The following is a 25,301-nucleotide window of genomic DNA, read 5'->3' as shown; positions in this document are numbered from 1 at the left end:
ATCACAATTCTTGCCAATATGGCCTGATACTTCAAGTCATGATTTCCACTTCCTGCAACAGTAAAACACCCCCTTAACAGGTCCACCTCCACCTCATTTTTTGATGATGGAGATGGTGTTCTTCTGCTCATAAGTTTTGCCTTTTTTGCACCAGACATACTGCTTATTCATATTCTTACAGAACTCCACAGGTCTATCTAAATGAATTTAAACATATTTAAGTCAGTGTTTTATGTTCTTCTTGGTGATTTGGCAAACATGAAAGCCATGCTTGTCTTGTGTTCTTATACTCAGCATTGAAATATTCTTCCACCTTTCATTTGGTCATCTTAAAAATTTTTGGCTGTACATTTCAAGTTTTTCCCCAGTTGTTTTGATCAAACATTTTATGATATTGTGCTTTTTCTTCAACACCCTCAAAGATTTTCTGGTACAACACATTTTAAGCTAAGGAGTAATGCTGCTAGCTGCGTCTCTAGGAACTTTTAATGTCTTGGAAATCTTTATATAGCCTTAGACTTTCTAAAGTAATATAATATTTCTCTGTAGCTTCTCTATAGACTTGTGAGAGTTCTGTTGTCATATTAGCTACTCGAACTTCAGCACGTGCTTGGGCTGAATGTATGTAGGTGTCACAGCTCAAACTAATTCTGTTTTCTAATAAGTTTCTAAAGGTTTAATTGTTTGTGCACCATTGAAATAAGTGACTAAAGCCAGCAATGTTGAATAGGGGTTGAATAATGATGACATAGCTGTGTTATTAAAACATCCTAGAACTCCTAGAAAAAATATTACATTATATATTTAGATTAACACTTAATATGCCAGTAATCTGTTATAGATGCAATATTTTTGAAGTCCTGGATCTTCAGAAAAGCTTGTATTTCTAAAGTTCTGGAGTCTCTGGGGGGTTGAATAATTTCATTTGCAGTTGGATATAATGTTAATACTAATTAAATTGTGACCCGGGACCAGTCATGAGGGTCCTTTTTTTTTAAATAAATAAACTTTCTATTGATGTATGGTTTGTTAGGATATGACAATATTTGGCTGAGATGCAAGTACCTGAAAATCTGGAATCTGAGGGTGCAAAAAAAAATCTAAATATTTTTTAAAAATTGCCTTTAAAGTTGTCCAAATTAAGTTCTTAGCAATGTGTATTGCTAATCAAATATTAAGTTTGGATATATTTACGGTAGGAAATTTACAGAATATCTTTATAGAACATGATCTTTACTTAACATCCTAATGATTTTTGACATAAAAAAAAAATCTATAATTTTGACCCATACTGACCCATAATGTATTGTTGGCTACTGCTACAAATATACCTCTACTACTTAAGACTGGTTTTGTGGTCCAGGGTCATAATTGTGTTTTACTGTTCAAAAGTTTGTGGTAAGTAAGATATATTTTTTAAAGGAATTCATATTTTTATCAAGCAAAATGCTCAAGAATTGCTATAACGATTTCTGTTTCAAATAAATACTATAATCAGCATATTGGAATGATTTCTGGATCATGTAACACTGAAGACCGTAGTAATAGCTGTTGAAAATACAGCTTTGCCATCACAGGAATAAATTGCATTTAAATATATATTAAAATATAAAAATCGCCCATTTTTGATCAAATATATGCAGCCTTTGTTAGCATGAGAGGCTTCTCAAACATATTTACAAATCTTGCCGTCCCCAAACTATGTTTTTATGCTTTCCGAAATTCTGTATTAATCGCATATATCAATATTTTCAGAGAAAACCAGAAAATGTAGTTAATTCAAAAGACAATGTTGATGAGTAAAACATTGGATATGAAACGTCCTGTTGTCCATAATTCACTCCAATCCATGTGTACTGGCTGAACAAACTCTGCTTATGTAAAACTTTGACATTCATTCATTTAGTAGATGCTTTTATCCAGAGTGACTTAGAAATGAAAACTAAATTGAATTTCTTTGTGCGTGAGATGCTGGTGATATCCTTGTGTTGGAAAGTTCCATCATTTATTCCATGTTTTCTTTTGTTTAACAGATGCTCCAGAGTTTCAAGAGAGCTTCGTAACTTCGGGCGTCTTCAATGTAACAGAACTGGTGCAAGTATCAAGAAGTGAGATGCTTTTGTATTTTATATAAAAAACTTAAAGGGATAGTTCACCTAAAAATAAAAATTCTGTCCTTAATTATGCACCCTCATGTCATTCCGTGAGACCTTTGTTCATCTTTCGAACACAAATTAAGACATTTTTGATGAAATCCGAGAGTTTTCTGACCCTGCATAGACAGAATCGCAACTGACACGTTCAAGGCCCAGAAAGGTAGTAAGGACATCATTAAAATAGTCCATGTGACATCAGTGGTTCAACCGTAATTTTATCACATTACAAGAATACTTTCTGTGCACAAAGAAAACAAAAAACAACTTTATTTAACAATTTAATCTTTTCCGTGTCTTTTTTCGACGTACGTTTACGACACATACGTGTGGTGCTGCTGGCAAAAAGTATTCTCGTAGCTTCATAAAATTAAGGTTGAACCACTGATGTCTACGGAGAGTCAGAAAGCCCTCAGGTTTCATCAGAAGTATCTTAATTTGCGTTCCGAGGATGAACGAAGGTCTTACGTGTTTGAAACATCGTGAGGGTGAGTAATTGTTGACAGAATTTTCATTTTTACATGAACTGCCCCTTTAAAAGTGTCTCTGGGAGTCTGATCCGTTTTAGTGAATCCTTGTGTTTCAGTTTCTTTTTTTTTTTCTTGTCTTCATGTCTCATCCGTCCCTTCCCACCTCCCACACAGCCTGTGTCCACATGGCGAACGCAAGCGTCAATTTCACAGCTGTTTTATGTCAGGTTTGACAGTTGCTCATTAGAAGGGAAGGAATCCCGCCAGTCTGTCCAACGTAATTGATTGTGTTTAGCTGAAATTATTTTCTTCTTCCCAGTTGGCTTATAAGTGAGTCAAATAAGCGAGACTGCTGTGTATCACTCCTCACACCTGTGTGCAATCACAGTGTTTAACAAGTTACAAACAAATTGATCGATTGCGAATGGATGTTAAGAGCTTGAGACTAATTAAATGTCTTAATGTGCATTATGCAGTTTTATCAACATGCTCAAACCAGGCCTTTTTTTACTCCTACACAGTATTTAATATGTGCTCATATACTGTAGGTCACAGTCGTACAGTACGTGCCGCAACAACAAGCCCATTGTTCCCGCTTTGTATTTACATACAACACATTCAGACACAACTGAACACACACAATACAGCCTGTCCATTAAGCCCGAGCAATTACTGTGCATTCAAACGCACACACAGAGTAATGGAATGAAATTAGGAAAGAGGTCAGCTCAGGTAAAGCAGACATGCAGTGGCACAGATTCATAAGCCTCGCGTGGGCTTAAACATGAATGTGTAAGATTACACCCACATAATGCAAGTATTTAACAAGTCGTGCTACAGAACTCTAGTTTACTGTACACTAGATAACAATCAGCAATGTTAACCATGTGAGTAAAGATACTAAGTCACAGCTCAACCCCAAGTATTCCCCTATGTGAAGGTGCTAAGGGATTTATCAGGATGTGCACTATAGTTTTTACTTTCCCATACAATAAGTAATAAGGCATTGCCTCGGTACAGTGAAAGTATTAAAAGCTAGCTCTCTACCATGGTACTAAATGATTACTGTTTTCATTTACCACTGTATTTGCATAACACCTCAGGCTGTTTCAAAGAATATTATGGTGATATTATGAAACATGTCAAGGCACTTTTTTAGTCAGTGTTATGGTAAATACACTACCTTATGACAGTTTGGGGTCAGTAAGATGATTTTATTTTAAAGAAATTCATATTTTTATTCAGCAAGGATGCATTAAATTGATCAAAAGTTACAGCAAAGAGATTTATAATGTTAAAGAATTCTGGTCTTTTAAAAGAATGCTGGAAAAACATAAAAACATGAAGTAGCACAGCTGTTTTCAACATTAATAATGCTTCTTGAAGCAGCAAATCAGCATATTTCTGAAAGATCATGTGACACTGAAGACTGGCGTAATGATGCTGAAAATTCAGCTTTAACTTCAGAGGAATAAATTGCATTTTAAAATTTGTATTTTTTGTTAACTGCTATATGCTTATTTTAACCTCTGTATGTCTGTATGTGTGCAGCACCGGTGGTGACGGGCACGGGGCCGAACTTCTCTCTCGGAGAGCTGCAGGGTCATCTTGCTTATGATCTGAACCCTTCAGGGGTGGGAATGAGGAGAACCCTTCCCAGCACCTCCTCTAGCGGGTCAGTACACACGTCTCCACCACACATCTGCCTGCAGCAGGCACACATCCTTTTGTCAAAGGCACTGTGTCCTTGAGGTGCTTTTGACTGGTGATGAGATCTAACCTGTATGTGTGTGTGTGTGTGTGCATGTGTATGTACAGTATGAGGTTTAAAAAAAAATCAAGAAAATCAAGCCACATGTGTTTACTGCAATGCACATTTGTCTCAAATTGAAATAAGGACTCCATCCATGTCCAGCTTTGATGAAGTCTTGAACATCCTCTGATTCAGTCCAGTGGTTCAGTCTGATGTTAATTAAGGAGTAAACCAGATAGTTTTACCATATTGCCTACAGTTGTTGCCAAATTGTTCTTTTCAGTGTCTGATTTGTGATCTGAACTGTGAGAGAACTGTAAAAACTAAACTGTGAGTTTAAACTAAATAGTTGTGAATTTTAAAGACAGAATTGTGAGATATAACTCAATATTCTGAGAAATAAACAAGCAATTCTCAGAATTACGAGTTTATATCTTACAGTTGTGACTTTTTTCTCAGAATTCTGAGTTATATCTTGCACTTATTAATTTTTTGCGAGTTATAACCTTGGAATTGCGAGAAAAAAGTCAGAATTTTATCTCTCGCAATTCTGACTTTATAACTCAAAATTGCGAGTTTATATCTCACAATTCTGAGAAAAGAGTCAGAATTGCAAGATACAAACTCGCTTTTGCGAGAAAAAAAGACAGAATTGCAGGTTTTTATCTCGTAATTCTAACTATTTCTTGCAGTTGCAAGTTTATATGCCACTATTCTATTCACTATTCAATTATCGTAACTATGAGTTTATATCATGCAATTCCGAGAAAAACGTCAGAACTGTGAGCTTATAACTCACAAATCTGAGAAAAAAAAGTCAGAATTGCAAGATATAAACTTAGAATTGCAATAAAAAAGTCAGGACTACAAGATACAAACTTGCAGTTGCGAAAAAATGTCATAATTGGGAGTTTTTATCTCGCAATTCTGACAAGTTTATATCCTACTATTTTGACTTTAAAACTCGCAGTTGTACATTTATATCATGCCATTCTGAGAAAAAAAAAGTCAGAATTTAGAGTTTATATCTCGCAATTCTGACTTTATTTCTCAGTATTGCAAGTTTAAAAAAGTCAAGAGAAAAAAGTCAGAATTGCAAGATATATTTTCAGAATTGCAATAAAGTCATAACTGCAAGATACAAACTTTGTGAGAAAAAAGTCATAATTGGGATTTTTTTATCTTGCAATTCTGACTATATTTCTCACAGTTGTGAGTTTATATCCCACTATTTTGACTTTAAAACTCGCAATTGTGAGTTTCTCTCACAAAATTCTGAGTAAAAAAGTCACTATAAAAAAAAAGACTCTATAACAGGGGTGGCGAACGTCGGTCCTGGAGAGCTGCAGCCCTGCATAGTTTTGCTTCAGCCCTAATCAAACGCACCTGAACAAGCTAATCAAGGTCTGAAAGGTTACTAGAAAGCAACAGGCAGGTGAGTTTTAATTAGGGTTGAAGCTGAACTCTACAGGGCTGCGGCTCTCCAGGACCGGAGTTCGCCACCCCTGCTCTATAACTATAAGACTCTATAACCCACAATTATGGGTTTATATCATGCAATTTTGAGAAAACAATTTCAGAATTGTGAGTTTATACCTTGTAATTCTGAGTTTATTTCTCACAGTTGCGAGTTTATATCCCACTATTTTGACTCATTTTAACTCAATTACGAATTTATACCATGCAATTTTGACATTTTTCTCAGAATTGTGAGATATAAACTCGGAATTGCAGTTTTTATCTCGCAATTCTGACTATTTCTTGCAGTTGCGAGTTTATCTCCCACTATTTTGACTTTGCAATTTTGACTTTTTAACTCGCAATTGCAAGTTATATCTCACAAGTCGGAATTGCAAGTTTATGTTACACAGTTGTGAGAGAAAAAGTCAGAATTGCGAGATAAAGACTCGCAATTACCTTAAATGTTTTTATTCAATGGCCGAAACGTGTTTCTGTATGTATGAGAGGGTTAACTTTGATTTCATTTTCACTTCTACTCCAACAAAAGCTGTCGTGGCTTGGTACCTCAAAACCAGAAGCAACAGCGGCTACATTGTAGATGTTTGTACGCCAGCTGTTGTTTTTGAGTTTGGTGGTCCATTGTGTTGCCATGAATGCAACAGCCTGCAGCAGTTGTTGATTGGTTCAAACCAGAATTTGTTTGGCCTATTTATCCAAACCAGGCTGAAACTGTGGAGCATGTGAGATTTCAGGGTGGTTAGACAAGGCTTTGAGAGTTTTAAATGTACCTGTCAGCGTCTCCCCGTGATAAATGTAGGCTGTTAACTTTCTCTGTATTGGCTGAATTAGACAGAGGGAGCCCGAGGCATTTTGAGCTCAAGACACCTGTACACCTCGGTGACAATAAGATTTGTCATGTGTGCGTCACGGCAAAAACCACCCCAGGCGATACACAAAGCCGAATAAAAACATCACAAAACTACATCCTTACATGCACCTGGGAAAAATGAGTGATTGTGAAAGAACACGGACCCTCACTCAGGTCTGCTGAGGGCAGTTTATTTGATTTATTTACTTTTGCGGTTAGCCAAAGCCTCAGTCCTGATTAATGCGCTTTTTTTCCATTAAACGCACTGCGAAGCTAAAACAAAAGGTGATTGTTGGCAAACTCCTCGTCGTAGCTGAGCGCCTGGGAAAACCAAGTCCAAAAGAACATCCATAAGGCACGTCCAGACAATTTGCGAGAGCGTTTGTTTGTCTGTGTGAGAAATAAGGTTTGACTAAACAATGCTTTGCTCAATCATTCATTTTTTTCCTTCTCTTTCTCCTTTTTTACTCACACAGAAGTAAGAGACACAAGTCAGGATCGATGGAGGACGATATAGACACCAGCCCAGGGGGCGAGTACTACACCTCTCCCAACTCACCTGCCAGCAGTTCACGCAACTGGCAAGAGGAGATGGAAGGAGGTGAGTCTTGTGGTTAATCTTATGATACAACATTTTAACATAGAAGTACAGAGTTGCAAATGGAAGTGAAAAGGCCCATTTGCATTGATTTTATCAAAGGTTTTCTGTATTTCGTGAACTTATTGGGCAATAACTTTAGAACTGGGCCATGAACTTATTATAAGGACAATCCCTCTGGAGCAACCTGGGATAAGCCACAATGGTGGCTTATATTGATTGTACCAGCAACCTTCCAGTTCCCTTTATCCTTGACCTCTACACCACACCACCCATAATAAAGTTCCTCTTGTGCATTTTTTTTAATTTTTTATTATAATAAATTATTTTTTACTTACTTTTTAAATAATTTATCTTAATATACTGTAATATTATAATGTACATTTTACATTTTTTAAATTTTCGTTTTAATTTTATGTGCGTTTGTAATTTATATTAGTTTTTGTTATTTTAAATATTTCAATTTAGCTTCAAGCTTTTTTAACTACTATTTGTATTCTATTTCATATTTGTTTTAATTACAGATCTTGAATAGTTTAAATATTTGTAATAATATTATACATAATAAATTAACATTTTTTTAATAGTTTTTCTAGTTTAATAATAGTTTTAGTTATAGTTTTTGTTAAAAATAACAACACTGGTCAATGGTGTTCTTGGGTTCAAAAATGTCCAAAATATTTGGCCTTAACAGATTTCCAACAAACATAATGATGCAGAAATACACATAATTTGTAGACAAATCACTTTTCTGCTGTCACTGTAGTGTACAGGTGGAACTGAAGTGACATGATCTAGCTGACACAGATCCAAAGCGATGAATAGTGGTAGAACTAATTGATTTGTTGACTAGTGGGTGCCTATTGTGCATGGAGATTTTCATCTCCATATAATGATTGTGGGTCTCATTTTGAAGCACATTCAGATGAATGACAAACATATCAGGTTTTCAGCTGCAGTAGAGGAAGTCTAAAATCACAAGCTTAGACTGGACTCGGATTTGAATTTCCTTAACGTAGTGCCAAATCCTAATTAATTCATGAAGTCTCGTTTTTGTGAAAGTCTGCAGAAAGCAGCACTGCACGCTGTACTGTACTGTACCTTGGAGCAGAAACTTTGCTGTATTTTCAAACTGAGATGGACCTACTGTTTGGTTATAGTCAAGCGTTTGACCTTTGACCTTCAGTTGTCTGCTTCTCTGCAAATAGAATTTTATTCCGTTATACTTTTAATTGCTTGGGATCTTCATGAAGCGTTTCTAAGTAAATGACATTTACGACTAGAATAACTGGGTTGGCTGGTTAACTGCTGTGCTCAAAATGCAAATTTGTGGTTTTGTTTCAGAGGCATTTTGATTTATAGAGTGATATGGTAGAAATACAGCTCAAGTGTGACAGTGCTTATCAGAATCACTCCTGATCCTAAAGCATAACTAATGAATGAAGAAGGTATGAAGAATCACTGCCTTTGATGCTATGAACACCTGAGGGGTTTTGACAGCCATCAACCCAGCGTATATACACGTTATATCTTATAAAATACGTTATCTTATAAAACCATTTTAGACAGCTGTTTTTATGCTGAAGCAGCTCTGCTAATTTCAGATAAAGTAGGGCAAACAGTAGGTATAAAAACCATACTGTAATCCACCTCTTTTGTATAAGGGGAAGTTCAGTGAGCAATCTGTGTAGGGAGAGTTCAGTTTGTGGGAGCATAAAAGGATATGTGCGGTTTGTAGATGTACATGCAGTGTTGATGTTTATTGTTTGTACTGAAGTACTTTTGGAGATGCGTTTTCTTGCATAGTGTGCTGTTAATAATATGTGACCTTGGACCATAAAACCAGTCTTGAGGAGCATGGGTATATTTGTAGCAATAGCCAAAAATACACTGTATGGGTCAAAATTATCAATTTTTCTTTTATGCCAAAAATCAGTAGGATATTAAGTAAAGATCATATTCTATAAAGATATTTTGTAAATTTCCTACCGTAAATATATCAAAACCTAATTTTTGATTAGTAATATGCATTGCTAAAAACTTCATTTGGACAACATTAAAGCAGATTTTCTCAATATTTTGATTTTTTTGCACCCTTTAGATTCCAGATTTTCAAATATTGTATCTTAGCCAAATACTGTCATATTTTAAAACAACATACATCAATGGAAAGCTTATTTATTCAGCTTTAAGATGATGTATAAATCATCACCAAAAAATGGACCATTCTGCCTGGTTTTGTGGACCAGGGTCACATATGTAAAATTAGAGTTCGTTGGACACCTCTGCTTTAAAATCTAGTAAGCTGCCTATGAAGAGAGCATTTTAAGGTAACATACTGTAGCCTCCCGACAAGACCGCTGTTTATTTGAATTATTATTTTAAAATACTTTTTTCTATTTAAAATGTAATTTATTCCTGAGATGGTAAAATGGAATTTTCATCAGCCATTACTTCAGTCGTCAGTGTTAGTCAAATGTTAGTGTATTGTGTATAGTGTATGTTACCCATTTTCTTTACCCATTGTTTATTTTATCCATTTTTAAGCATTTTTGTTTATTAATGGTGTTGTGGCATTAGCTTAGCAACAGGCTAACAAAAATTTGGTTCTATGACAGTGTTGTGTAGGAAGTAGGTGGCAAGGCAGCTCAATTTGAAACAGAGCTAAAATGCCCTAAATGAAAAGATATGTACATTTAAAATTCATTTGCATGCATGCAAGTCATACAATTTAAAATTTATTCATGAGCAAAAAGATTTCAAATTTGTAGCATCAATTAAACTTTATTTGGAGTATTACTTGTGCATAATGCACATTTCTTAATATTAAGCCTAAAAATATGTTCTAATGTCACTATTGGACGAGGATTGTGTGATCTTTATTTAATATTGGTCTTTAAATGCAAAATATTTAAAGTGTACCTTAAGTATACTTGCAATAGTTCCACTTTCGCTCAATCTAATAAACTTAAGTATATCTTAAGTTGGACTTCTGCACAATTAAAATGCATTATATACAAAATTAGTTGTTCCAATTTAACATATTTTAAATATACCAGTTTAGTATACTAAAAATACACATGAATGGCATTTTTAGTAAGTGCATATGCAATATATAAATGTATTTGTAGTATTCGTAGCATGAAATAAATGTATTTTAAGTACATTTTAGTATATTTATTTTTCACTAGGGCAGAGCAGCCTAAAACCTTCAGAGTTTACTGTGAGATTACAAAGGTGCTGAGTTGCCGTTTCAGGCCTTGCATAACATCTGACTTCTGTCACACCCTTGTGAATATCCATTAACCCTGCAGGCAAAACTGTTGCTTAAGATCCCAGGAGACCTGCTTCACCCCTCCCCACTGATCCATAACCAGCAGGAATCTGAAATCCATCACTGTGAATGAAGCAGCAACACTACACTCCCATATCAGCCTCCAGGGCAAATCCCATCACTGTACGCACAGCTGAACCCCCCCCCTGCGGTGGACCGACCCTGCCCACCTAACTTCCTGTCTAGACATTCCTAATGAGTTTCTTTTTAACAATCCCCTAGCTGATTGCTCTTGTCTCGTGCACCTATGGATTAAAGAGCTAAAGGTTAAAATGTGGCGTTTGGGAGAGGAGCTGTTTCCATTAATGATTTGTGTCCCTCAAGGTGTATTTCACTCCAAAATTGAAATCCTGTCATCATTACTCACCCTCATGTAATTCCAAACCTGTTTGACTTTTTTTATCTGCGGAGCATAAAAGAAGAAATTTTAAAGACCGTCGGGACCCCATTGACTTTCAGTGTTGGGATCAAATATACAAATGTGTTCCACAGAAGAAAGTAAGTCGAACTGGTTTTGCAGTGACATGAGGGGGAGTAAATGATGACAGAATTTTCATTTTTGGGTGAACTGTCTGTTTAAATGACATCCTAAAATTGTTGACTGAAGATCTCCACTGCTTTAAAAACAAAGGAGTTTCTGGAAACTTATATGATTCACTTATTAGGAAGAGCTTCCATATTGGTAAGGTTCTAAATAGATCACTCTGACATCCATATGGAGACTGTATCTTGCTTTGACCTTAAATAACCGGCGCAGATCGTCAGCTACAGACATATTTTCCCATAATCCCACTGGTCTGGCCGCAAGGAGAGAGTGCACTTTCTGCATTGCGCTGCAGCACTGTTAAAACTCCGGTTGTCTCATCGCACTGCGCCACCTTGTGGTCAGCTGCGGTAACTAGAATCATCTGCGGTGACCTGACAGAAGCATCGAGAGTGACCACGCAGTGCTCATTAATTAGCTGACTAAGCTTTCCTTTAGACTCAGAAAAGTTTGTCCTTGTATAGAACAATGGAGCTGAATTTGCAGTATTCCGTATAAGCGAAACGCGCACAATCTCTCCTCCCCCTCCTCCATCTCTCTCTACTTTTCTCTCTGTTTCACACAGGAATCTCCCCTACAGTTAAGAAGACAGAGATGGATAGTCCATCTCCTCAGGAGAGCTCTCCACGTCTCGGCTTCACACAGCACCACAGACCTGTCATTGCAGTGCACAGCGGTGAGGGGACAACACACACGTGCATATATCTGCCTGTTCTGTCATCACAGGCCTCCACACACAAACAAATAGGCAGTTTCCAATTTTTGTGTTCAGTTATCCAAACCGTCTCTGCTAATAACGTTATATAATGTAGACCCAACTTATATAAGGCCCTGTTAAAAATCAACATGTTTTGTAATTCGCAACATATTTTGAAAGCTTAAATGTGACCCTGGACCACAAAACCAGTCATGAGGGTCAGTTCTTTTAAATTGAGATATATACATGACCTGAAAGCTGAATAAATAAGCTTTCCATTGATGTATGGATATTTATTAGGATACGACAATATTTGGCTGAGATATAACTATTTGAAAATCTGGAATCTGAGGGTGCAAAATATTGAGAAAAACGCCTGTAAAGTTGTCCAAATGAAGTTCTTAGCAATGCATATTACTAATTACAAATTAAGTTTTGATATATTTACAGGAAATTTACAGAATATCTTCTTGGAACATGATCTTTACTTAATATCCTAATGATTTTTGGCATAAAAGAAAAATCAATAATTTTGACCCATACAATGTATTGTTGGCTCGTGCTACTTAAGACTGGTTTTGTGGTCCAGGGTCACAAATGTGAAGTGAACAAGAAAAAATGTTGTGGCTTATGTGATGTCAGCAGAAAAAAGCGAGTTGTTTCAGGGCAAGTTATTACATTTTGATGAAATATTATAAAGTCAAACCATTTTTTTCCTTGGGAATATTATGAATTGTTCATAATATGGCCAGGATTGTGCATTAAAGTAAATGGCAACAGATTTTTTTCCTCCTTATTGCGACACACATTTGCATGAAATAGATTAACGAAAGAAAAAAATTCAGGGCAGGGACTTGTTTTTTTCCATCTGTGATTGTAAGAGGCTGGTGAGACATATGAAACATGCACAAAATCGTTCACGTTTTCTTTGAGCTGAGACGAGAATACTGTCAGGTCATTTCTTATAGTAGTACAGTGATCTGTCGTCTCCGGAGTCTCACAGCTGGCTGAGTTATGCTCTAACAATTAGCCTGGCTGTTCAGATGAATTGGTGGAGCGTGTCAGCCATATGCTGCCTGCACTGTAACATCAAGCCGATATTACCTCTGCTGGGCTTTGCCAAATGTGGTACAGCATGCAAAGTGTTCTGTAGAGAGCTATGATGGTTAAATATGACAGGGATGTGACAACTCAACAAAGAGCTCTTTAATTAAGATGCTGGCTATACAGTAGACAGCTTTATCAGATGTGTCACTGCAAAGGGTGAGCGTTATTGTTTGTTTATATACAGGTAGACTAGTGTTCAAATGTTTGTGGTTGATAAGATTCTTTTTTTTTTAAATAAGCAGAAAAGAGTAATATTGTGAAACATTTGTTTTCTATTGTAATAAATGTTTAAATATAATTTGTTTATGTTAGGGCAAAGCTGGATTTTCACCAGCCATTACTTCAGGATTCAGTGTCACGTGATACTTCAGAAATCATTCTAATATGCTGATATGGTTCAGTGTTGAAAATATTAATGTAATAATATTAATTTTATTATTTCATTTTCTTTTAAAAGATTTTTAAACCTATATGACTTTTTTTCTGTCAAACATTAAAAACACAAAAAATATTTTAATGAATGTTCATGCTGCTCTTTTTCATACAGTTATCAGGGGCTAAAAATAACTTAAAATGATAGTTCACCCAAAAACTTCTAAAAAAAAAAAATTCTGTCACCCTCATGTTGTTCCAAACCAGTAAGACCTTCATTCATCTTCAGAACACAAATTAAGATATTTTTGATGAAATCCAAGAGTTTTCTGACTCTTCATAGACAGCAACGCAACTGAAATGTTCCTAGGTCGAGAAACATAGTCCATGTGACATCAGGGGTTCAACCGTAATTTTACAAAGCTACAAGAATACTTTGTGTGCGCAAAGAAAACAAAAATAACAACTTTTTTCAACAACTCTTGGCCACCATTGTGTCCACCATTGCTGTCCTTGCTACATTTCTGGACCTGGGAACATTTGAAGGGTCTCAATTTCAAAGTGTTCTGAAGATGAACGAAGGTCTTATAGGTTTGGAACGACATGAGGGTGAATTATTAATGACAGAATTTTCATTTTTGGGTGAACTATCCCTTTAAAAACAAGTAAAACCACCATATTGGCTGTCCAGTAAATAATGCATAATATTATTGTGTCTTTCAGGTATTTCTCGGAGTCCACATCCCTCCTCGTCTCTGCACTTCCCTGGCGCTCCCATTCTCCCCCAGACTGCCTCCACCTACTTCCCGCACACGGCCATCCGGTACCCCCCTCACCTCAGCTCTCAAGACCCGCTCAAGGATCTTGTCTCTCTGGCCTGTGACCCGTCCAATCAACAGCCCAGCCCGGTAAGATCATCTATCCCATTGAGCATGCTGACGCACTTTTATATAGATTTCAGCTTTCATTCACACTCTAACAATCACAGATGAGCAGCCATAATTTGGGTAGGACCCCATATGGTCCCATATGTGAGCCAAGCACAGCTCTGAGCCTGCCGTGTATATTCAGATTCAACACTGGATTTGTTAGTATGCCAAATTAAAAAATGAGTTGAATATGTATATAAAGGGGTTCATGTTTTCCATGACAGTTAAAAACTATGGGATAAAACAGCAAATCTGAATTCCAGACATGCTCTTAAAGGGACAGTTCACCCAAAAATAAAAAATGCCATCATTTACTCAGCCTCATGTCATTCCAATATTTTTCATTAAATATCTTCTTTTGTGTTAATCAGAGGAAAGTCATGCCGGTTTGGAACAACACAGGGGTGAGTAAATAATGACAGAATTTTCCTTTTGAGAAATTACCCCTATATAATCAAAATAAAAAAAGAGTATCATTTAATAATTCAGGCCAGAAAGAGAGTAAATGTAAAACAGCAGAATTTATCAGAACATTAGTGGACCTCAGGGAGACAATTAAATAATAATAAATCCATGTTATGACCCCTTTAAATTATAGCAGAAAGGATGAATTAGGAGATTGACTGCTTGCTTCCTGCATCTGCAGTATGTATTTGTGTGTGCGCAAGTGTGAGACAGAGTGAAAAAGAGACAGATAAATATGCCATCATGTGCCCTACATGGATCGTAGCCCATGTAATCTGAGCCAAATAGAGCTGACCGCTGTCTTGTAGAAGCATGCAGCCTCGACACGGTCAGATTTCACCCTTTCCGTTAAAACGACCTGTAGTCTAAACACGAGCGTCCATCAGCTCTGTTTCCTTCACAAATACTCACAGACGACAGTTCCTCAGTGCCTGTGTTGCCCTGAGCCGATGAAAACCAATTCGGCTGGGTATGTAACTTATCAGTTTGGGCTGCACCCGTTCAAAAGCACCACTCAAACGTATTTGAATTTTGAGAGATATTTAATTGAGCATGCTTGTTTCAACTTAAAGTATTAGCTCACTTCTAGAATAAATATTTTCTGATTATAATTTACTAACCCTCATGTCATCCAAGATGTTCATGTCTTTCTTTCTTAAGTCGAAAAAAAATTAAGGTTTGAGGAAAACATTCCAGGATTTTTCTCCATATAATGGACTTCAATGGAGATCAATCGGTTGAAGGTCCAAATTGCAATTGGCTCTACATGATCCCAGCTGGGGAATAAGGTTCTTATCTAGCAAAATGATCAGTCATCAAAAAATATAATGTATAAAATGTATATATGTATTTTAACCACAAATGCTAATCTCTGCAATGCATGTCCACGACTTCACGCATACAGTTCTCAACTCATTTTCTCCTCCAACTTTAAAATTATCTGACATACTTTTTTTGTTAAGGGCGTTTGACTTTCTTTGCACGTTCACTTTGTAAACACTGGGTTTACAGCTAGTGCAAGACAAGCATTTGTGTTTTAAAAGTATATGAATTTTATTTAATTAAAAAAATGACAGATTGTTTCGCTAGACAAGACCCTTATTCCTCAACTGGGATCATGTAGAGCCCTTTGAAGCTGCATTGAAACTGCAGTTTGAACCTTTAACCCGCTGATCCCCATTGAGAAAATTCTGGAATGCTTTCCTCAAAAACCTTCTTTTCGACTGAAGAAAGACATGAACATCTTGGATGACAATTTATTATTCTGGAAATGTACTAATTCTTTAAAGTTAACCTTAAAAACACTAATAAACTAAACAAATGTAGTTTTTTTTCTACACAAGATTCAACTTTTTAAAGTCAATTTAAAGGATTACTCTACTTCCAGAAAATTCCTGATAATTTACTTACCCCCATGTCATCCATGATATTCATGTCTTTCAGTTGCAAAGAATTTTTTTTTGAGGAAAACATTCCAGGATTTTTCTCCATATAGTGGACTTCAATGGTGTTCAACAGATTGAAGGTTAAAAATGCAGTTTCAGTGCAGCTTCAAAAGGCTCTAAACGATTCCAGTCAAAAAACAAGGGACTTATCTAGTGAAATGACTGATTATTTTCTAAAAAACAATTACAATTTATATACTTTTTAACCTCAAATGCTCGTCTTGTCTAACTCTGCGATGCGTATGTGTACTCTGTGCACCCCGGTTTAAGACAGTTTAGGGTATGCTTTCTCCTTCAACTTCAAAATCATACTACATTGCCGCAGAAGTACCAACCCAGTGTGTACAAAGTGAACATGCAAAGAAGGTCAAATGGCCTTTACAAAAAAAGGTAAAACAGAGATGTAGGACGATTGTGAAGTTGAAGGAGAAAATGAGATGGGAGTTTTTAGACATACCCTAACTGTCTTGAACCGGAGCGCACAGAGTACGCATGCACATCGCAGGTTTAGAGCCTTTTGAAGCTGCACTGAAACTGCATTTTTAACCTTCAATCTGTTGAGCACCATTGAAGTCCACTATATGGAGAAAAATTCTGAAATGTTTTCCTCAAAAAAATGTATTTCTTTGCGACTGAATAAAGAAAGACATGATGACATCTTGGATGACATGGGGGTGAGTAAATTCTCAAGACATTTTTATTTTGAAAGTGGATTAATCCTTTAATATCATTGAAAATTAAAAATTGAAGGCAGCAAATGAGCTTAAGTTTTTACTTTGAAGTAGGTGGAATTTTTTAATGGTGCATTTTGCAGTACAGCCGTTCATTTAAAATAGATAAAGCACTTTATTTGAGTGTTATTTCTTTTCATAATGACTGATCCATAATGACCCGGGATGTCATCCAAGTAACATGACTGACTAAACGGGGTGAGCAGCTCTGTTATCATTCTGCTTGTTCTGACCATGAACCAAGAATTAGCACTGGCTGGATGGCTTCATTCTGACAGTGACATAAACTACTAACACAAAGTGTGAATGACTTATCCTCAGGGGTGCCTGTAGGAGAGTCATGTGCTATTACCACATCAGGCAGAGAGAACGAGAGAACAGGAAATACAGCCAAGAAGGAGGAGATCTCTGTGTCTAGGGGTGTTGCTGATGTTGGCACAAAAATGGGGGAAGAGCGAGAGAGAGAGACACATTTATGAATCTTGCCCTGTGGCAGCCGTGCCCCGCCGATTCTGCAGACTCATTGAAATTCCCCCTACTGCAGTCTGACCGTAGCCAAGCAGTCACAAAGAACAGCCGCACCGACCCACAATGCCGCTGACTCACTCACCAGCTATTGTTGTGCAGGGCAGTGAGTGTGCAGTTTTCCCCCGCGAGAATGCAAACGAGAGCCAAACCCTCTGAGAGAGAAAGAGAGCATGATGGAGGGTTTTATGGATTTGCGGCCAGGGTAGAACGATAGAACGATGCATAATGGGCCGTTCGCTAGAACAGTGTGCACAGCGTTACTCTGTTTCTCCCGCATAACTGCTGATGGCAGGAGAAGGTGGAGATATGTGACTGGACTTTAAAGTTTCAGCAGATACCAAGTCATTTTTTCCACTTAAAAAAAAACTGATTGGCTAAAGAAATTAAGTATTTTGGGAAAAAAATCTACTCCTTTGATAATCTACAACAGCTCCTAAATGCTACAAATGAATTTAGGCATTGCAACATTACAATGTTTACTGTGAAAAATGGATATTAATTTTGAGATTTGCTAAAGACTACATTTAACAGTGTTGTTAAAGTATAAGTTTGCCAATTTCTTTATTGTTACAGTGTCAATAATGTGTTTCCTTTCTCTATGTTACCTACACCCATCTCCACTCATGAAGAGTTGGATTGAGCCCAATGCATTATGGGTGTTGAAGTTTCCCTTTCTTTTTGGCCAAAGGCAGTGCCGCAGCCCTTTTATTTTTTTTTCTATTCATTCAGCAACAGCCAAGTTTTATTAAAAGCCTATCTTGTCAGTAGTGAATCACCCTTAAATTGCTTTAAGTAAGTGTTATATGATAATGTAAAATGATCTCTGTGTTTAGATCACATAACCAGGCGTGTCTTGAAATTTAACTCTGATGTTTTCCAGGGAATTTTAATGTATCCAGAGCAGGTGGGCGCAGCAGAGAGGCTAATGCAGTTTAGAGTTTTTTTTAATATAACAAATAAGTATTTACTAATACTGTGTTCCATTCAATGTTAGATGTGAGCTATTCACACTAGATTCCCACAGGTTGTCCTATTAGATTTGGTCTTATGCATGGGAAAACAATGCAAAATGAAAATACTGCACTAGAATTTGTTTTGCAGGTGTGCAAATATCAATTCTGTACTATTTTTAACTCAGCTGTCTCTAAACATTAGCTTAACAGCGAATGTTTATATTTTAAAATCATTCCTTCGAACAATACAGTATGACGCTGGCAATGCCAAGGTCATGGGTTTGATTCCAAGGGAATGCATGAACTGATGAATACCTTGTATACCTTGAATGCAATGTAAGTCTGCCATTTATAATATAAATGTAATATAAATGAATGTTTACAATTAAATATCTTTATTAGTGTCAGTTTTGAAAAGTTTCAATTCTTTATGTGGCGTTCTATTGCACATTCCAAGTAGAAAGTTGGACATTTCAATTTTTAAACTGAATGGAACACTGCATTAGTTCACCAAAAATGCGTTACATTTTAAACATTTTAAAGAACTGTTAAAACCTTCCATGATGTCAACCATGATATTTAGTCTTAAATATGCCTAAATATGCATCTTAAAGGGATAGCTCACCCAAAAATGAAAATTCTGTCATTAATTACTCACCCTCTTGTCATTCCAAACCCATAAGAGTTCATTGATCTTCGGAACACAAATTAAGATATTTTTGATGAAATCTGCATAGAGAGCAACACAACTACCATGTTCAAGGCCCAGAAAGGTAGTAAGAACATTGTTAAAATAGTCCATGTGTCAACTGTAATTTTATGAAGCTACGAGAATACTTTTTGTGCACAAAGAAAACAAAAATAATGATTTTATTCAATCTCTTCTGTGTCAGTCTTCGATGCACGTTCATTAGAATACAGCGACACAGTATTCTAGTAGCTTCATAATATTACGGTTGAACCACGGACGTTACATGGACTATTTTAACGATTTCCTTACTACCTTTCTGGGCCTTGAACGTGGTAGTTGCGTTCCTGTCTATGTCCGTCTGAAAGCTGTCAGATTTTAGCAACAATATCTTCATTTATGTACGAAGATGATCGAAGGTCTTACATGTTTGGAACGACTTGATGGAAAGCAATTAATGACAGAATTTCCATTTTTGGGTGAACTATACCTTTAAAATCTACCATTATATTTAGCTAGTAGTCCTAAGTATGCAGAGATCTTAAAGAATTTTAGCGTTGAAGGACAAAAACAGAACTAAAGAGAGAGTAAGACAAACACAGAGACAGTAGATGCATGTATTGTGATGTTAGCTGTGTAGAGGCAGTGAGGTGTCCCTCCCCACAGTGGCTGACTATTGCCCTCTCTTCCTCTGCAGCTGAATGGCAGTGGTCAGGTGAAGGTATCCAGTCACTACATCTCCTCTCAGATGCTGGCCCCCCACCACCCCCCGGCCTGCCCCGTCTGACGCTGCCCCCAGAGTCCAAATCCAGCACCACCTCTGCAGACGCAGCTGCCAGCTCACCCACCTCCCCCAGTAAGTGGGACGCTTGCACCCCGCCCTCTCTGTCCCACCTCTGACAGGGCACCATACCTTTAGCCAAAAAAACCAAATAGCAGCACACACACATTAAACCCCTGGATTTAGTAAAGTATACCTTTTAGAGTGATTAAATTAGCAAGAAACCTAATAAACTAATCGACAAATGAAGATGGCTGGCTCAGAGTTAGTGGTCTGGCTCATGTCACAAACCATTTACACAGTCACAAAGACACAACACACAGTTGTCTTGGCTGCTTTTAAATGGATGACATTTTATCGTATAAATGCATATATATACATACGCTATAAAAAAACGTTGATTTGAGTGTTAGAGAAACAAACCAAGTGTCTTTCCATCAGTAAACCGTATAAACACAGATACATTTGGTTGACAAGTCGATCAGCTTTAATGGGCCAGCGCTTTGCTGCCCTGTCCATTAATCATGCTAATTTAATTATTAATGCAGAGAACGGCTCAATATGTTCACCATCCGCTGTGCTGCAGAATCCCCGATGATCAATCGCCTCGATACGCCATCTCGCACAGTCAGACTCAATGCTCGACATGATTATTCAGCTAGAATCACGTCCCGTAATCACGTCAGCTTATCCAAAGGCCCGCTTGATAAAGATGGATGCGTAGATTATGTTGTGCGTTCTTTATTTACCAACAAGACAAGGAGAATTTCCAAAGAAACATAAGAATGCACGTCAGCTTCTGTAATTGCTGATAACATGGTCTTTTAGAGAGGAAGGCGCACATTTGCTAACAACAGAGTTGGATTTACATAAGCAGACAATGGAATGAGCCTCCGCCACCCAGAATATTTATTTACACAGTCTGACGGTAACAAAAACAGAAACCGTGACCCAATTTCAGCATGAATTCAATGTCTGTGTGAAACAGATGCACGCCATACATGCTCACACTGCATTTCAGTTCTCTACTGAGTAGGGATGTAATGATACCAAAATCTCATGATACGATAAAATCTACAATATACTATTTATTGCAATATTTAAAAAAAAATTTATTCTATTTAATGCACTATGAGAGTTCAACATTCAGAGCTCCAATCCATGTTCTTAATTAAGTAAACCTAAGTCAGAAAAAAAAATGAATTGACATGAACCTGAACTACAGGGGACTCAACCCTCTTTTTATTTGTGATATACAGTCTCAGTCTAAATTACATTCACACTTGTGAATAATAGCAACAGAAATGACAGTAATAGGCATATATCATAAAAAAATTGCACTGTAAAATAAATGAAATTTATATTTTATAGATACATTGTTTTTGCTGTACAATGCAGTAGAGAAATTTACTATACTACTTTCCTAATTTCTACACTTGAAAGAGACATTTTGAATTTGGACTGCAGTAACGTTACCCATTTAAACCGCTAACTGTCGGCAATTCATACTGCACTTTTAAGCTTTTAGTTTGACGGATTTGGCAGTAGAGCTTTTATTTTGAAGGAAAACTCCAGCTTCAGTGAAAACAGGCTTACAAAAACGTATCTCACTGCAAATCTAGTGAAAAGCTGTAATCATCCGCCACTAAAATAAATCATAACTGGTGGCTGTTGAGTTCCCAAACGTGCGGTAAACTCATAGCACACGCAGTATACGAGTTCACTGGATTCGTTCACTGCGAACTGAGACGTTCTGAGGTGTGGAAAATGCCGAATCATGAGCTGACCGCCTCAACAATGTGTGCGCTTTCATTTTTAGCTCATTTTTTAGCACAAATACTGATAGTCAAAGCATAATGGTCCAAAATGCAACTTTAAAGACCTTTTATGTTCGAATAAGAACATAAAAAAAATAAAAACTACAGTTTTTGCCTATCATTTCATTTCATCATGTGACCACGATAATATCAAGACAGTTTTGCTATCGCAATATCACAATACTGATGATATCGTTACATCCCTGCTACTGAGTATAGTAATATTAAGTTGTGTGATTTAAACACTAAATCCACCAGGAACTAGATTTTGAAACTGATCGCACTTTGTACCTTACAGATGTTTGTATAATGTTGAGGATTTCTCATCTTTTTGATGCTCTCACAACTTTATTGTCTCATTTCAATCCCAATTGCTCACTTTCTTTCAGCATACTCTGCTCCCGGGACGCCACCTGCCAACCGCCCCTTCGTAGGAATTGGTTCTCGAGACACTGGCAGTCTGTATCAGGCACAGGTATCACAACACAAACCTATATATACATTTTATTCACACACAAACTCACAGATCATCCACCCTCAAACACACACACACACACCTCAAATGAAATTGTAATGCTCATTATAGACTAAACTGAATAACTGCATTTTAACTACTGAAAACTTTGGCTTTTTCTTGATAGCTCGCAGAAACCTAACCACCATGAAAATGTTAAAAATTCAATCTTGATTTCAAGCAGTGCTTGAAAATTTCCCTTGAACCCCAGTGCCCTGAGGAAACACTACAGCAGCGCTAGTCTGGACCCTCTGAGAGACCCAAGCCTTCTGTGTTCAATTATAGATCAGAAATGAGCAGATACAGAATCTACCGCTGGACCCTCAGCTGCCAAATGAAATGTAGTCTTTCACATTAAATATAGAGCCAATGTAGATACAACACCTTAACCAATATATGGGTAATTCATGGAATGTTTGAGGAATTATTTAACATTTTTTCTTTTTTTTTTTTTTTAAAAAAAATTAAAATAAAATAATGTAATATTAATATTTGTTTTCAGAAAATATTTTATAAAAATATATACTATATTATACACTGCGAAAGTTTGGCAACCCCTTGCAGAATCTGTAAAAATGTGAATAATTTTAAGAGATCATATAAAATGCATTTTATTTTTTATTTAGTACTGTCCTGAGTAAGCTATTTTACATAAAAGATGTTTACATATAGTCCACAAGACAAAAAATAGCTAAAATTATTAAAATAACCTTCAAAAGTTTGGGAACCTTTGGTTTTTAATACTGTGTGTGGTAACCTGGATGATCTACGACTGTTTTTTTTTGTTTTGTTTTGTTTTGTTTTGTGATGGTTGTTCATGAGTCCCTTGTTTGTTCTAAACAGCTAAACTGAGCACTGTTCTTCAAAAAATCCTCCGTGTCCTGCCGATTCTTTGGTTTTCCAGCATTTTTTTGCATATTTCCATATATCCAGAAGGAAGCATTAAGCGCTGTAGGTGAAAACTTTTGAACAGTATGAAGATGGGGGTGAAAACTTTCACAGATCAAGGTAAATTGTACTTAATTTGTCTTCCGGGAAACATGCAGGTATCTTCTGTTGCTTCTGAAGGGCAGTACTAAATGGGAAAAAAAATATATATTTCAACAAAATAAGAAAAAAATTCGGACAACTTCATCCTATTCAATGGTTTTCACCCCCTGGCTCTTAATGCATTGTGTTTCCTTCTGGAGCATCAGTGAATGTTTGAACCTTTTTTAATAGTTGTGTTTGAGTCCCTCAATTGTCCTCAGTGTGAAAACATGGATCTCAAAATCATACAGTACCACACACAGTATTAAGAACCAAGGGTTCCCAAACTTTTAAAGGGGGTTATTGTAATAATTTAAGATTTTTTTTTTTTGACTTGTGGACTGTATGTAAACATCTTTTATGTAAAATATCTCAGGACAGTACTAAAAAATAACGCATTTTGTATGATGTCTCTTATTTTGTTCAAATTATTCACATTTTCACAGACTCTTCCGAAACGCATGCCACTGTATATATAATATATGAGAATATTTTAGAAAATATTTTATATTTTATTTCATGTTTTAAAAAGAGTTGTGCTTAAAACAAAATGTATTCTCTAAAAACAAGTGCACAATTGTAATTCTTAAAGGGATAGTTCACCCAAAAATGAAAATTCTGTCATTAATTACTCATCTTCCTGTCGTTTCAAATTAGTAAGACTTTCATTCATCTTCAGAACATGAATTAAGATATTTTTGATGAATAGAGTCATTATTTTTGTTTTCTTTGCACACAAAAAGTATTCTCACAGCTTCATAACTTTACAATCGAACCACTGATGTCACACTATTTTAAAAATGTCCTTACCACCTTTCGGACCATGAATGTGGTAGTTGTGTTACTGTCTATGCAGGGTCAGAAAGCTTTTGGATTTTATCAAAAATATCTTAATTTGTGTTCCCGAAAATTAACGACGGTCTTACAGGTTTGGAACAAAATGAGGGTGAGTAATTAATGACAGAATTTTCATTTTTGAGAGAACTGTTCCTTTAATGATTATTTACTTCATTATTAACAAGACAAAAAAAAATTAAACCTATTTTTAGCAGTCCACCATATAATCCTATGAATTCAGCCTTCATATTTATTAATCACATGGGAAACTTTTGCATGCTCAGCAAAATCCTGACCTGATTAAATGGCTCAAAATAGCGTCTGACATTTTTTGTGATGCTTCATGAATCCTATAGGACATCAGCCCATAAATAAACACTTGAAAGGTCTTCTATAAGTAATAGCTGCAGTTACGTGAGATTTGGCTGGGGAATGCGGCAGTGCTCAGGTAAAACCTGAACTGTGGAGGTGATTGAACTGCACGGCTCGGGAGTCCAAGTGCGCTGCTGCATTGCAGTGCTTTCAGCTCTATAAAAAAAGTGTAAATGCTCTTGACTGAGCCGTGTGATGAGGAGTGATCGGTGAGTACTGAAGGATTAGTGTGTGTTTGTATGTGTTAGAGATCAACCTTCAGCCCAACCAATGACAAACAGACATAGCAGGTACACAGCAGTTAAGGTCCTTTTGTTACTGTTGTTTTGCATGTGAGTTGTGCAGTAGGGAAAGTCAAAACTTTTCTGGGTCTCATATAGATGTGTCTGTGTCCCTTTGAGAGTATCATGAGCTGAGAGGGAGGAGGGGGGGGGGAAGTGGTCGAATGAACGGATGGAGGGAGAGGAGGGTCCGTTCGTTTGCTCCGAGATGGTCACGTCCAGGGCTGTCTGGTTGCTAGGGGAAACCAGACATGATGTAATTGTCGGATGAACCTGTGCTTGAGGGAGTGGAAAAGGAAGAGACCACTGCGACCAATCAAATTGACCAATCTGTCTTGTACGACCGAGACTAATGCCGGACTGGCCTGGGAATCATTGACTGTCCAAACCTACTTTGACAAAACGCAGTTGTCTTTTTTTTTCTTTCACTGTAAAAAGTAAAAGTGTACGGTTCGTTCACATTTTTACATGCGACTATACATGCGGCTATTTTTATGCGACTATAAGGACTTATTATTAAAGAATATTTTTTACTTGAGTACAACTTGTTAATTAAAAATAATTAGTTGTATCC

The 25,301-nt window shown here is 36.6% G+C and overlaps 1 protein-coding gene across 1 annotated transcript in view; it reads left to right on the top strand.

Annotated features, from left to right (window-relative positions):
- nfic (nuclear factor I/C) overlaps window positions 1–25,301 on the top strand; it is a 121,563-nt gene that overhangs the window by 79,734 nt on the left and 16,528 nt on the right. The window contains 9 exon segments of the mRNA XM_051117666.1: window positions 2,034–2,108; window positions 4,175–4,298; window positions 7,182–7,306; window positions 11,747–11,857; window positions 14,081–14,265; window positions 14,658–14,690; window positions 19,794–19,848; window positions 19,851–19,952; window positions 22,084–22,169. Coding sequence (XP_050973623.1) covers window positions 2,034–2,108; window positions 4,175–4,298; window positions 7,182–7,306; window positions 11,747–11,857; window positions 14,081–14,265; window positions 14,658–14,690; window positions 19,794–19,848; window positions 19,851–19,952; window positions 22,084–22,169 — 896 coding nt within the window.

Source organism: Labeo rohita, chromosome 8 (assembly GCF_022985175.1).
Source record: "Labeo rohita strain BAU-BD-2019 chromosome 8, IGBB_LRoh.1.0, whole genome shotgun sequence".
Classification (NCBI taxonomy): Eukaryota; Metazoa; Chordata; class Actinopteri; order Cypriniformes; family Cyprinidae; genus Labeo; species Labeo rohita.
Note: the sequence above shows the minus strand (reverse complement) of the source record. Positions and strands in the feature narration are given on the sequence as shown.